At 40.0% G+C, this 14,689-nt stretch overlaps 2 protein-coding genes across 16 annotated transcripts in view; both read left to right on the plus strand.

The window, feature by feature from the left end:
* celsr1a (cadherin EGF LAG seven-pass G-type receptor 1a) overlaps window positions 1-5,817 on the plus strand; it is a 77,369-nt gene extending 71,552 nt beyond the window's left edge. For 5 of the 6 annotated variants that reach the window (XM_067489923.1, XM_067489926.1, XM_067489925.1 and 2 more), the window contains 5 exons: window positions 2,342-2,442; window positions 2,544-2,687; window positions 3,298-3,561; window positions 3,655-4,033; window positions 5,135-5,817. In XM_067489923.1, the coding sequence (XP_067346024.1) occupies window positions 2,342-2,442; window positions 2,544-2,687; window positions 3,298-3,561; window positions 3,655-4,033; window positions 5,135-5,162 (916 nt within the window). In that variant the 3' untranslated portion in view covers window positions 5,163-5,817. Of the gene's footprint in view, window positions 1-2,341; window positions 2,443-2,543; window positions 2,688-3,297; window positions 3,562-3,654; window positions 4,034-5,101 lie in introns of all 6 variants that reach the window. The other variant, XM_067489924.1, reaches the window with a different exon arrangement.
* Window positions 5,818-12,084: 6,267 nt separating this feature from the next.
* The window catches only part of gramd4a (GRAM domain containing 4a), a 45,427-nt gene continuing 42,822 nt past the window's right edge, over window positions 12,085-14,689 (plus strand). Inside the window, exons 1-2 of one of the 10 annotated variants that reach the window (XM_067489929.1) lie at window positions 12,085-12,556; window positions 14,347-14,445. In XM_067489929.1, the coding sequence (XP_067346030.1) occupies window positions 12,528-12,556; window positions 14,347-14,445 (128 nt within the window). In that variant the 5' untranslated portion in view covers window positions 12,085-12,527. The remainder of the gene's footprint in view (window positions 12,557-14,346; window positions 14,446-14,689) is intronic. The other 9 variants (XM_067489930.1, XM_067489932.1, XM_067489933.1 and 6 more) reach the window with 9 other exon arrangements.

Here is a 14,689-nt window from a genome sequence, read left to right on the forward strand (position 1 = left end):
TTGCTTATATTGTGTCTTTGCTGATACATCTAAATTCTAACTCATACTAACACACATCAAGCCCATTATTCAAACACACACACACACACACACACACACACACACACACACACACAATTTGTCATCTTGCCTGTATTTTCTGCTGTCCTATCTAAAGCAAGTTGTTGAGATAATATTTGGAGGGTCTTTCTTTTCTTTCACAGATGCATGCTGTTTACACACAGGCACATGCATGATGTTTGGGCATGTGAAACTATGCTTGCATAAAAGACCAAGCTTTGCAGGCTCACTGATACACTGTACACACTACTTGTACGAGCTAATACGAGCAATATCTCCTGCAAAATGTGAACTTCAAGCAGTTGCACAAAAAAATTCAATATTGTTTGACCAAGTTGAAAAAATGCTTGGGGGGTTGTTTACCAAAAGAAATGATGTGTGTAGTGTCGGTCACTGTATGCCTATATCTTTTAGCAGCAGTGGTGGATGAAGTACTGAAAAACTGTACTTAAGTAAAAGTACAAATAAACAAACAATAATGCACTGTATTAAAAGTAAACCTGCCCGCTGAATTTTCTACTTAAGTAAAAGGAAGTATATTAGTTATATTTTAAATGCAAAAGTACTTGACTATTCTTTCTCTCTGTCCTTTTCTGTGGATCAGTGCTGCTTCATGTTGGTGGGGACACTAACTACTTAATGGTAACAGACATAAATAATGAGTTGAAGCTGTTTAACTATATGATCTGATGCATTTTTTCAAGCTTTAATTCTAAACTATTCATGTTGAGTGAAAAGAAGAGGTAAGCAACCCCAAGTTAAAGTTCAGGAAGCCCAAGGGCTGCATTCCAGCTCACTTTGAGTACTGTTAATATGTCAAATAAGTCTTTTAAAAGAGACCTTGGAAGGAGAAACCGGCTGAAATGCCTGTATGCCTGTCTGTCATTCATTTAATGATTCATTTTCATAAAAAAAAAATTTGAAAAAGTGGTTTATTATGAAATGTGTAAAGTGACTTGATTGTAATCCAACTTTGATTAGAAATGTAGTGGAGTACTTTTTGTACTGTACTTGTACTTTGTTATTTTTCACCACTATTTAGCAGTAATCACTGACTTGTACACCATGTGAGAGTAGGAAATTTATAGGAAATTTTGTTATGCATTAAATTAGAAAATGTTATGAAATAGTTTGAATACCTTTTTGGAATGCGTAAATCTACTTTGCCTCATTTGCTTACTTATTCTTCAACAAGGTTCACACTGAAGAATTAGAATGATGCATTTTTTCAGCAGGACACGTGTAGCCCCCAGTCAATCACCTAAAAGTCGGCATTTGAGATATTTTTCCTAGCGTATATATCCCTTTTTATCTCCTGCTAATCTCACCTCCATGTCTTGTACAGCCGTGTTTTCATTGGATCGTGACATGTTTTCATCTCAGTGGTGTTAAATATAGTATAGCTGGTGTTATAAAGAGTTTTACAGAATGAACAGTAGGTCTGACTGTACGCCTCGGCTTGTAAAGCTGTCATCTGGGTAATACGAGCTGACACTTGGGTCAATGAGCGCAATAACGCTAAAGGGGGAGCAATGCTACAAGAGAGGAAAAAGAAATGACAAAAAGGTGAGAGAGAGAGGGCGGTAGAAAAGTAGGGAGACTGAAATTGTACCTGTTGAAGTGAGAATGTAATACAAACACATATACCTCTTCCCCGGGGCTTTTGGCACACGTCCAGCTCCTTCCTGAAGCTTCTCTTAGATCAGCTAACAGACAGGTCAGAGTCTCCAGTAGCATTTTTGCCTCCCAGGCAGCATCTTATTCAAACCTGGAATAAATGGATACAGGTGGAGACGTGACAGAACAACCAGGCTTTTACCCAGTTATATCATTTTGTTATTAACTATGCATCATAATTAGAAAGAAGAATATAAATGGCAAAAGCTGCTGCAATTTTTATCAGCGTATTTTGTGTTGGCTTAAACCTCAAAAACCTGAAACAGATAATAGCCTCCATTTATCGATCAGTGGTTGATGTTTTTTTTTTTTTTCTGATGATGATTATCAAGGCGGTTAACTGACTGACACAAGCACACAGAATCCATATATATATTGGTTATTGTCTTCATTGAAGCCATTCACAGACGTAAACGTTGTAATGACAAATATCTCGTAGTGCATTGTTGTCTTCGACATCAAGCTGGGGGTTGAATAAATCTCCTGTGACTCTGCCCCCCTTTCTACTGTGCCTCCTCTTAATCTGCTCCCCACTCCCATTTTTCTTCCCTGTCCCTGTCCTTCCCTTCCTTTGTCCTCTCTCTATCTGTCTTTATCTGCGTAGGGAGGAGTCTGGTCAGAAGCCCAGTGTCTCTTCAGGAACAGCTAAAGGACACACAGATTTGGATGGGCCTCTCTTCCACAGAAACGGCACAAAAGGAGATGGTGGGTATCATACATCATCTTTTTTAATCTCTTGCATTCCTGAACCATGTATTAATTATTAAAAGCTCATTTATCTGTTTGTCACTCCTTGTCCCCGTCAGACTCTGATTCAGACAGTGAGCTGTCAGTTGATGAACACAGCTCCTCCTACGCCTCCTCCCACTCCTCCGACAGCGAGGACGATGACATCGATGTCAAGCCAAAGTGGAACAATGAGAGGCCACCTGTTCACAGTACGCCTAAAGGTACTTATCCTATTGAGCATGAAAATGAAGCACAATCAGTTGTGGTTTGTAACGAAGTACATTTGCTCAAGCATTGTACCTGTATACAAATTTGAGGCACTTATACCTAAACTGAGTTTTTTATGCTTTTCAAGAAAAAACGTTCTTACTTTTTACGTCAGTACATTTATAGTATTTCACACCTAGAAATTAGAGGTAACTAAACAGGCAAATAGAGATACATAATGGACGTACAAAGGTTTTTTCACCATGTTACATTCCTAATTTTACTTTAGCAAAGTAAACAGTAAATGGCAAATGGTCAGCTGTTTTCTACCTATTTGCACTCAAAGCGCTTTACACTGCTTCCTATTAACCCATTCACACTCACAGTCACACACACTCACACACCAACACTCATTGGGAGCAACTATGTTGGGGTTCAGTGTCTTGTTCAAGGACACTTTGACATGTGAACGGAGGAGCCAGGGATCGAACCAAATACTGGGAGAGCACTAGGCAGTTTAGGCAATTTGAAAGTAAAAGGAAGGAGTTTTGGAAAAAGAATGCAAAATAAGTTACTAATGCTTTTGTTCGCTAATACTAGTATGTTCCCATCTCACTCTACTAGTGGATTCAATGTCCAATCACGTGAGGCCTTACTGGCCAACAGAGGCCACCACAGCTAGTGACAGTGAGGATCCCGGTGGGGCTGAGAGGCTGAGGGTGGAGACCAAAGTGAATGTGGAGCTGCACCCAGAAATGAAGCTCAACCACATTGGTGAAAGAGAAAGTCAGACACCTCAGGAGACAGACAACCAGACAGCTAGTAATGTTAAAGACACGGGCCCCCCTAACCAACCCAACAGCAACCACCAGCCAGAGCAGAGAAAAGGTGAGAGAGGAGAATTCATTTGAATGTCATGAAATAAATGCACTGATTGTTTTATTTTCATATTTACGCTGGTAATAACTATGTCCACCTCAGGTATCTTAAAGAACAAGATCAGCTACCCTCCTCCCCTGAGCGACAAAAACATGAAGAACCGTCTGAGGGAGAAGCTGAGCGATTACAACCCCCCCACAATAACCTCCCCTCCGCCCAGCAACAACAACACCACCTCTTCCATGCCTCCTCCCTCCGTCAACATCATGACGCCGACAGCCCGAACACCCTCGCTGACGTCCAATGATGGAGGTCGCCCTGGCAACCATGAAACCAGCACCCTTATCAAACCGCCCATTGCCCCACGACCACAGATCACAGTTGGGCCCCCGTCGGCAGGCATCTATCGTGAGACAAACGGGGGAGTGGCAATGCACTTGAAGTCAGGGACAGTCAACGGAGGCAATGAATCTGACTCAGAGTGAGTAGTCTTTAAGAGATGGCATGTTTTTGTTTTTGTTTTTCTTGGGTGGGGTAGATGGGTAGAGTCTTTGAATTATCAAAAATGAATTATTTTCACTTTATCATGTTATTTGAATCAAGAGTTTGAAAAATCTTTTCAGAAACATTTTGTATAATAACACATATTGGTTGTCCACTGTTATTTGATTCAACAGTGCATGTGGTATAACAGTGCATGTTTTAATAAATCGCTCAAAAATTAGCTTATTTGCATCTGCTTTCTTGCCAAGACTTAGAAGAGGAGATTTAAAAGGATGAATGTACCATCAGCAGAGGATTAGCTTATCTTAGCAAGCCTGGAAATGGAGAAAGAGCTGGCATGACTCTGTCAAAGTGTGACACAAATTACATTATCCACCTAAATATCTATCCATCCATCCATCCATCCGTTATCTTAACCACTCATCCTGTTCAGGGTTGCAGGGGGCTGGGGCCAATCCCAGCTGTCATTGTGCAAGTGGGGTGGGGTACACACTGGACAGGTTGCCAGTCTACCTAAGCCAACTGTTCTCAGTCCTGGTCCTCAAGGACCCTTGCTCGTTTTGTTTTCCAACTAGGACTCTACTACCCACTGCTGATAATAGAGATTAATGAGATTTTTCTCCTTGATTTTTGTACCGATGAAATAAACAGCATATGTCATTTAGTGAACTTTATACAGTAGGTGCCTGACAGGTTGGTTTTGTTACCCTTTGTCAGCGCTACGTAAGCCAAAGCCCCCTATATTTAGTCTTTGTGGTAGGCTTAGCTAACTAGCTATTGGTAGCTTCATATTTACCATACACACATGAGAGCGATATCAATCCTTTTATCTAACTTTTGACAAGAAAGCCATTTATTATATTTCCCTAAATGTCCTACAGTTCCTTTAACTAAAGCATGAAGTAATGCGATCATCCTGCTTCAGTTTTGCATGATGACTGACTGCACCCCTGCACTCATTTTTACTTTGCATGTTTTGTTCCTCTCCTTCTCTCTGCACCCTTCCTCTCCGCATCCCTTCTCGTCCCCATTCTTCCATTAACAGTGGCAGTAACGAGACTTCGATCTGACCCGTTAGGAAAACCCAGACCAGTCTGCCCTTATGAGAAGAAGAATGAAGAATCCACTGAGGGAAGGAGATCCAAGAGTAGGGGAATAAAACGGAAAACATCAAAGAAGACAGAGGGGTATCAAAGATTGGGCGGTTTAGGGAAAAGTGTTTTGCCCCTGCCTGGTCTGTCCATTCATCCCTCCACTCATCTTCCCTCTCTGTGGAGAGCAGTATTAAATGCAGACTCTTAGACTGCCTGCGATAAGAAAATAAGCAAAGGTGTTGAAAGATGTGAGAAACTTAAAGGGAAAGCTGTGTTGGACTAAACAAATAGAAGAGGAAATGGAGCCAAGTGTGCCAAAGCCACTAACGGAATGGTCGACAGAGTCAGAAGATGAAGAATTCACCCAGGATGCATTGCTGACCCCAAAATGACAGTGATTATCTCGCTTTCCCTATCAGTGGGTAAAGCTGGACAGTACTTCCAAACAGCTAACGTTCTTGTGGAGGAAGGCAGATACTGTATAGTGTTTAATCGCTGTACATGAACTCATACATGCTGGTACAGTCTCATTTGTAGTCCAAAAGGATTTCAAGGACTACAAGACTCAACTTCTCCTCGCTGAGTTTTTTTTTTTTTTATACTGTAAATCTACAGCTTACAGGACGCTCGTGTCACACTTCACGTGCTCCTCTCTTTTTTTTTTTAACTCACAGAAAGCCTCTTAATGTGGTCCACTTCGGGTGTAATTAATATGTAGATATTGTCAAAGGTGAGGAAGAAATGATCTATTTTGTATTTCAGCTGTAGTGTCAACAAATTATAAAAACTAAAAATCATTTTGCCTGCGTTAGGTTGGGAATATTTTTCTAAAATTACTTGATATGCTGTTTTAATCAGCTGAGAACACTAATCTGTGTGCCTTCATCCTGGGCAGAGGCCTTACACACCCACACACTGTAGAGGGTTTTCAGTGTATGTACCACACCCGGCGTATGTTGCTACATATAAGGCCTAGAATGTCCCGAGTCCATGCACAGAGAGAAGAGCGGACCTTAATGAACAGAAATCGTGCGAAGTGGAGAGGAATTTACTCTTCTTTTTGAAAACTTTTTCCAGTTTGAGCACTATGATCCTGAAGCCTTTTTTTTCCAGTGTCCTTCCTGCTTGTTTGTCAAATGCAACACACTCCTGGTTACCAAAGTCATGATATACAGTAAATGTGGTTGGGGTCAATTCAGTTTTAACTCCGTTTCATTTTAGTTTAGTAGGAAAAAACATTTGTAGGACTTTTAAATAGAGCACAGACTAAGAAGATGGATTTCATTTTTATATTTTTAATAACCCTTTGACTACTCATTCATAGCTGTGTTTAAAGTAAAAGCGATGCCAACTCTAATGAATTTAGCAGTAAAGACAACCTAATTTTTATTTACTGTTCTCTCATTGCATACACCCCACTTTTGCCCTTCTGTAATCATACTGTTGACAGATCTCCTTGTGTTTTTTTTTATTGATCTGAGACACTGGAACTGTTTTGTAACATAATGTATATTTATTTTTTATGGTTTTAAGACACTGGAAAGAAAAAGATGAGTGTGAATGTAAAATTAAAAGTTGACATGATGAATTTTTAACCACCTTGTGGAGCCTTTCACTTGTCATTTGACTTTGGGGGAAGCATAGCTAGTCCAAACATGTACACTACTCAAGAAAGATTAGGTAACACTGTTTAACTCCAACAAACTCGCTCACTTAGGTTCCTTGGAAGTGATTAACATACGTTTCACATAATGAAAACTGTGGGCAAATTGGTACAGAAATGATGGGTGATGACTCCTACTGTATTAATGCTTTATGGTATCATCATGAATCACTGTCAATTGATGGGTTCACACACATTTGAATGTCATGGAAGTCGTGTAGGCCTTTCTTTGCTCTGATACTTGAATCAACATTCTCAAAAATGAAACAATTCTGCATTTTTAGTTTTTTTTTAACTTTCAATTGCATAAATTATACATAAGCATGTGTTTTTGCATTCTGGATATTTGTTATTTGGAAGAAAAAGATAACTAGGGGAAGTTTTGAGGGGATTTAAAGCTACATATTTTAAATGATAAAATAGTCCTGCTATCACAGGGAGGGTGGAAGGACAGTGACAAAAGCATAGAAAGATGGAAGGGATCCAACAATGACCACTGATTTCAAACTGAGACATACCCTAAAGGGCTGTGTATGCTTCACAGATGTTCTCCCTACAAGGTAATGTGTAGAGAGAGCATGTGAGTCTTACGGTCCCAGTCTGTCTTGTGCCAGTGAATCAGTGAATGAGGGTGGGATGTCTTGTGTAAACCAGATGTACTTTATCCAGAAGGATCAGAACATCTTAAACCTTGAGAGGTGAAGCATCAGGGCCGATGTGTCTCCCTGTTTCTAGGCCTTGTGCTAAACTAAGCTTATTGGCTGTTGGTTTCAAGGAAGCCAAAGGGCAATTCACTAAAATGTCAAACTGCTTAAATGTTTCATGACATCACATACGTTCCCACAATGTGCTTTTTAAATAAGCTACCAAATGAATATAACTGAGTAACTTTTGATACGTGAATCGTCCGTAAACATAACACTGAAGTTACATTGTTGGTTTTAAGTGACTGTTTATCGCTAAGCTCTGTACTATTTATGCCAGTTTACTGACTTTTCTTCCACAGTTAAGCTGACCTGTATGCAGACAACGTAGCTTGCACTATGACCTCTCTGGGATTCCATGGTAAGCTGGTTTTATGCAGCCCATCACTGCAATAGGGCTTCACATTTAGCCATTTACAAATGGTAAATGGTCTAAAGTTATAGCAGGCTTTTCCACGTATCTTAAGAAATTGGCCCTCTGGGATTAATAAAGTATTTCAGCTTCTGGTTATCGGAAAACAATGCACTTTACACTGCCTGTCGTTCAGCCATTCACAATCACCCACGCACTCAGACACAGATGAGGGAGCTGCTATGCAGCTTGTCTGATCTACCAACTAGCTTGGGTTCGATGTCTTGATCAAGGACAGATCAACAAATGAGAGGTGAAGACAGGAATCAAACCACTGACCCTGCAATTGGTGGACGACTGCTCGACATTCATAGCCACAGTCGTCCTGCCTTTTTCTTCAGCTGGTGAGAGATGTATCAGAATGATATCATAAAACGGTGGGAGGCCTCCTGTTTTATTTCCATTTCTCTGTTCCTCTGTGCAGATAAGCGAAGCCTACTCGTTTCTTTGATGTATAGTGCTTTAAAAAGGTTAGGTACCATGTCGGGGCCTGGAAAAGGAAACTGTGCCAAGTCCATCACACAAACACATCCACACAGAGCCCTCGTATTGCCAAGTAATTTATTGTGAGCAGGCAGAGTGAAATGTTAGATGGGAGAGTCGGGTTTCACAAGTGGTAGTTGTTATGGTGACTGAAGACAGTCCTCCCCTCAGGTGACACAAAGTACAAAGATGAAGTTAAGAGTTCGATGGGAGGTACTGTGTGAAGTTATGAATACTGGCAAGATTACTCATCATGATAATATAACATGAATGTAGTAAGTCTACAGTGGCTGTACTCTCTCTGCTGTCTATATCTTCTCTATTTGTACCAGTAATTTTATTAAAGCAGGTATCATTTTGTCAGGTTGTCTGTATTTCTCTTTAGAATAAAACTTTCTAGTTGAACCTAAAGAGTCGAGTGGCCACCAGCTACTAGCTCTGTCAGACTGACCCCATGCCGTCCTATTTATCTATGTTCCATCACATCCAGCCAAACTAAATAATTTAGCCCGTGAGTCACACTTGGCATAATGAACTGTGCTGAACATGAGTGAGCAGGAGGAGAGAGGATGATTGATACAATTGTGCCATCTACTGTTGGAAAAAAGTGAAGTAAAACCAGGGTAAGTCTTCATGTAGCTTGACTCAGTCATTGTGGCCAAAAGCTGATGGCTAATGTAAACCAGGTCAGTCTGTAATTAGTGTGATTGCTAAAAGTCCTAAATGTGACAGCTAGAAACATGGTTCCAACTCTAACATGAGAGGTGTGCTATTACTTTGTATGCTGATAGCTAATGTACAGTAATTGTTATGAATATTTTATGCATTTTTGTTTTGAATGGTGGTCCATGGGACTGATCATAAAAACATGAATATCTCAAAAACTTGGAATAATGAAACATAATGGACAGCTGCACCATGATTAAATGTTTCACATATTATAGTATGGCCTCTATAGCGCCACTGGGTGGAACTGCAATTCATTACTTTTTTAAAAAAAAATAAACTACTTTCACTTTCAAAAAAAACAAAACAAAAAAAAAACGTTCACTTCAGGGCTTCGATATAGGCAGAATGCAGCTGTAGCAACTGGCTTTCAGCAATCACACACACTTTCTTTATGAAAGGCCCGTTCTAGTTGTCAGTTATCAGCTGCTGTTATCAGCACTTTCAAATTCTTGTGTTCAGCCAGTAACTGTTTCATTTAGCGTTTAAAGTAAAAGCTACAATGTGAAACTTGTGGCAATCAGGCTTGCTGTAGAATATGGGTGTGTATCACACTTCTGTGATTAGTTAGAAGGGTGAGTCCTGCTTAAAAACTGAAAGAAATATTTCCACTCTACTATCAGAGCTTTATCAGGGGAGGTGTCAACCACATCTTTCAACATTAATAGAAGTGATAGAGCACAGAATACTGTTTTATGAGCTGTTGGGGGGGGGGAAACACTATTCTTACCTTCATTTCAGATTAAAATTAAAATAAAGGATTAATTCAAAAATATACAACCAGTGCCAAAGCTGAAAAATAACTGTTTAATTTAAACATCTATCAATTTAGCAATAATAGAAAATATATATTATGCTTACATAAAAAAAGACTTCCATTTCATCTTACATTAAATTTGATTATTTCTTTGTTGAATTCAGATCAAAAGAAAACCATGTTAGTATTTAATCAGACATCTTATCCTACAGTAAATATGTTTTGCATCAGCTGCCTCATCCTCCTTTCTTCCCTTCCTACCAACTGTTCTATAATTGACTCTTAACTACTCTGCCAATTGCATAAGAAACACATCGTTGTGTAACCCTCTAGAAAATGCTGGTTTGGGATTAAGAGGTTTATTACAGGGTAAACGAGCCCAGAGGGAGGGTTTGGGAAATCTTAACAGTACTATTTTTACTAGAAGTCATCTGACGAGGATCACAAGCCAGAAACCCATTGTCTTGTGTATTGTGTACTGTGTGTGTGTGTTAAGTGGCTAAGGGGAATCCTGTCTAAAACCATTAGTCCCCTTCTTTGCTCCCTTGTTGCTCTGATGACACAGAACCCTGAATGATTTCCCATAAGGAACTATACTATATATATTTACAGATTACGTTTTTATAAGGTAATTTCCAGTGATACAGCACCTGCTGCTGAATTGATGGATGAGAATAAAGGCCTAAAACACAGATTTCCCAATAACTTATATTCACCCATTTATAATCACACACACACTCTCACTAGGAGCAACTGAGTTGGCTTTCAGTGTCTTGCTCAAAGATACTTCAACATGTGACAGGATGAGCAGGGAAACTAACCAACAACCGTGGGGTTGGTGGATGATTGCTCTACCTCCGGAGCCACAGTTATTCTCCTACCCCGGTTTTGGCCTCCACCAACTCCAGAGAAAAACGTCTGGCTCTTTAGCTGCTCACCAAAAGCCACTGGCTTTCTCTGCCCATTATTTGTACAGAGCAGGATGCAAACAGCACATTTTCATAAAGGATTCTTATTCAATTTTAAAGATGTCTGAAAACCACAGTGAAAAAAGTTGAAATATTCTAATATATTGTAACCTAGATTTGTGCTGGACACATGCTCTTTATAGTTCCTTCGCTGCTTTTCTTTTCTGATGGAAAATACGATGGACTATGAATATACTCTTTCATTCAGAGGGTTTTTCGTGGACTGGGTGTGGAAAATTCTCTCTCTCAGTGCCAAACACATTTGCCTACACAAATGTGAGGGTAATCTATGTGTGTGCTTTGTCTTTGACTTCCCATCAACAGAGGCTTCACGTGGGACATGGTAAGATACAGCTTTTTATCTGTTCAGTTTTTTTAATGAGGGCAAATTCAGATACTGCGCCAAAGCTTGATCTTCTATCATGCTACTATGTTAACTACCTATGTACGTTGCTGACACTATGATTTTAGTGCAGCATGGCAGCTGTAGGACAAATAAACCAAAGCTTTAGTGATGACAAGACTACTGTATGTATATTTATTCCCATCTGTCTCTTTGGTCGTCCGACAGCAGACTTAGAAAGCACTTGTGATCACATTCCCATAATCTGTGGTCTCATCTCAAGGGTCACTGTGGTTTCTCTCTCACATTTTGTCCATTTACCTCCTCGGCTCAAACATGTTTTTTTTTTTTTTTTTTTTGTCTGTTTAAGTCATTGATGGAGAAGGTGAAGCCACGTCAGACGAATCTTTAACTCAAGGCCATTCCATCACTTAGAAACACACCTGCTGTGTGGTAGAATCTCCCAGACTGGCAAGACAAACATGGAAAGGTTAGTTTTTTTAAATCCCTGTGTGATGTTTTTACAATACCTATAACTAATCAGGTAGGAAAAACAGACAAGGGTCAGTCATTTTAGAATTATATAGGTGGGTTGTATGAAGCTGCTCCGATTATATAGATGCTCCATTTGCTATTTAAAAGTATTGTAAAAAAAATCAGTCTTTAGTTACAGTAAAGCCTGGAAAACAGGAAATAAAGCTTTTAAGTAATGGGATAACAAGAGTCATTGGGTTTTAGATTACTGTGATTCATTCACAGTAAAGCTTAATCACATTATAATGAGGCGATTGTTTACCTACGTGTTTTATAATTCAGCACTACACGATAGCGGCAGCCACAGGGCGGCGGCGAGCGGAAGGTGCGTGCTGGCTCGTCGCTGAAGCGCCGCTCACTCACCGCGGCCCCTTTAAGAAAGCCCCGCCGAACACTGACGAAATGTCCTCGGCCTTGGTGCCTACTCGTTTCTGCGAAATCAACAAGAGACCCAGCCAAGGCTAGTATCTGCAAGCTCCGGGCTAACGGTGCTGGTGAGAGGGCAGCTCTCTCCACGGAGGAGGAGGAGGAGGAGGAGGAGGAGTGGGGACGCAACTGGTATCTTTTTTTTTTTTTTCTTTCTGTGGCGTCCGCCTGCTTAGCTGCTCCGCACTCAGCAGGAGACGACATTAACAGTTAAGCTAGTGGGTGAACACAACCGCGCGGATATTGTTGGGATGAATGGACCAAGTGAGCAGCTTTTGTCGTGAGACTGGCGCTAATTCGGCCGTCCTGAGCAGCAGGTGTACTGAAGGATAAAGCAGGACTAAAGGCACCGTCAGTGTTCATGAAACTTTGCTACGATTTACGTGCTGGGTAAGAAGACTTTTGCCTCCATTTTACACTATTCAACTGTCAGTTGTTAAAAAATGCCATAGGTGTTTTTTTTTTTTTCTGGTCACCTGAACGTGTCCCCGTTACTCAGGGTCTGATAAAATGCGCATAATTTCGCTGTAATGTTGGGTCTTTCTGTGTTAAAGATAAAAAAAATAAAAAAAAAAAAACATATGTGCGACCATTTGAGGTTTTATTGAAACCGTTACCTACATTGAGGCCTAACTTCATACTCCAGCGTTTAATTAGCCTAAATAATTACGTAAACGATCCCGTTATCGTACCGCTAGTTTGTATCGATGCGTTTTAGCTTCGAGTTAAGTTGCTTAGCTAGCTAACGTCGAACTGGCGGAGGGGGGTCGTGAGCAAAGAGCCGAGCTAAACTGTGGATAGAGGTTATGAAATAACGGACATTGCTGCTTTTTACATTTTATTTTTTTTCCATATCCTGGAATAACGGCATATAATGTTGAATTGTGTCCATATTTGTTTTAAGGCAGCCATTTAGTTTTGTGTCTGTCATGTTTTCACAGTTGGACTTGCACACGGCCTCAAATCTATAACGCATTGATGATACACATTGTAATTATTAATTATATAACTATTATTTATGGTTTATCGAGGGTGCGTAACGTTACTTGGGCGTGCACAGTGAATGAAAAGGTGCTGTTGCGGTGTACTGACGTTGGGGAAGCCTGACGTTCCACGGTCCTCTTAAAGGCGGCCACTAAAACAAACAAACAAACAAACATACAAACAAAACAAAAAAATGCAGGCACATCACTGGGAACGTGGGGTCAGGCTTTATGTTCCTGTTGTGAGATGATCTCACTTCGCACAGAGTTCAAATTGGATTATACTTTGACCTCCTACACCATTATCCATCCGATTTAGAGAGAGCAGGGCAGATTGACCAGTTATAAAGGAAGAATTGATTGTTTATATATCTGCATGGTGACATGATGGTGTCGGAGTAGGAGGGCTGCTGCATGCAAGGACCACCATAGTTTGAGCAGAATGTTCTTAGGCTGTCTCTGGTTTATGTTGCATGTGAGTAAGTGTGACCTTGTCTGTTCTGATGTGCCATAATGCAGGAAACCGCAAACGTCACAGTGTAAGGACATGTCATACTTTTAACGGAAGGTTCCTCCAAGTGATGTCATCCGGAGGCGTTTTCATCTAAAAGTAAAGAGTTATTTTAATGTAGGGAAGTCAGAGGGAAGTTTAATGGCGTCATTCATGGAAATTGTACTACCCAAAGTGGAACAAAAAGAAGCAAGTTCAGTATGAGTGAAGGTGTCCTGTAAGGCTCATTCAGAGCAGAATTGATATGATGTACTTATTGTCTCAATTCAACTCAGTTTTTTTGTACATCAGTGATGTTTATAACCGGTTAAATGTTATACACACCATGGAAATGATGTATAATAACCAAAACTCAAAGTGAGGACGATTCAAATGCAGCACTGATCCAAAATAACCAGGACATGATGTTAGCTTTGAGAAATGCATGCCATAACAAACTTTTATTTTTGTTCAGCCAACTATGTTGTACCCCCTGGGTTGCATTAGATAAAAGCCAGTGCATTCTTCCTGTCCATTCTTCCTTCTTTATTACTCTGCTCCCCACATTCTTGACTGAGGACTCTACTTGTACATGTTTCTCTATTCTTGTTTAGCCTCCGACTACAAACACAGAACACATGTTTATTAGGTCTAATTAAAGTTCATCATATTTGCACTTTTTTCCCTTCTTGCTTTTTCATCCCCAGGGCTGACATCAGATATTATAATAATAGAAATGATAAGAAGAAGAAGAAGAAGCTGGATATAAACACTAACAATAACAAATACTGTGTTCCACTTTGCAGGTATTCAGAAGCTGTTTACATTTACATGATATCAAGGGCTTTTTTTGTATGCATGCAGTAATATGCAGATTACAAAATATTAATCTTTATGTCTTCTAGCTGTACAGTAGCACCTGTCATGTCCTTGGTATTACTATTTGAACATTCTGGTTGGTGGTGATTGCAGAGTAGATAATTAAAGGTTATGATGATTTCTTAGTGTCTCATGAAACTTGTTGTTCTACAGGCAAGTGTTATGCTTGGC

Source organism: Channa argus, chromosome 21 (assembly GCF_033026475.1).
Source record: "Channa argus isolate prfri chromosome 21, Channa argus male v1.0, whole genome shotgun sequence".
NCBI lineage: Eukaryota > Metazoa > Chordata > Actinopteri > Anabantiformes > Channidae > Channa > Channa argus.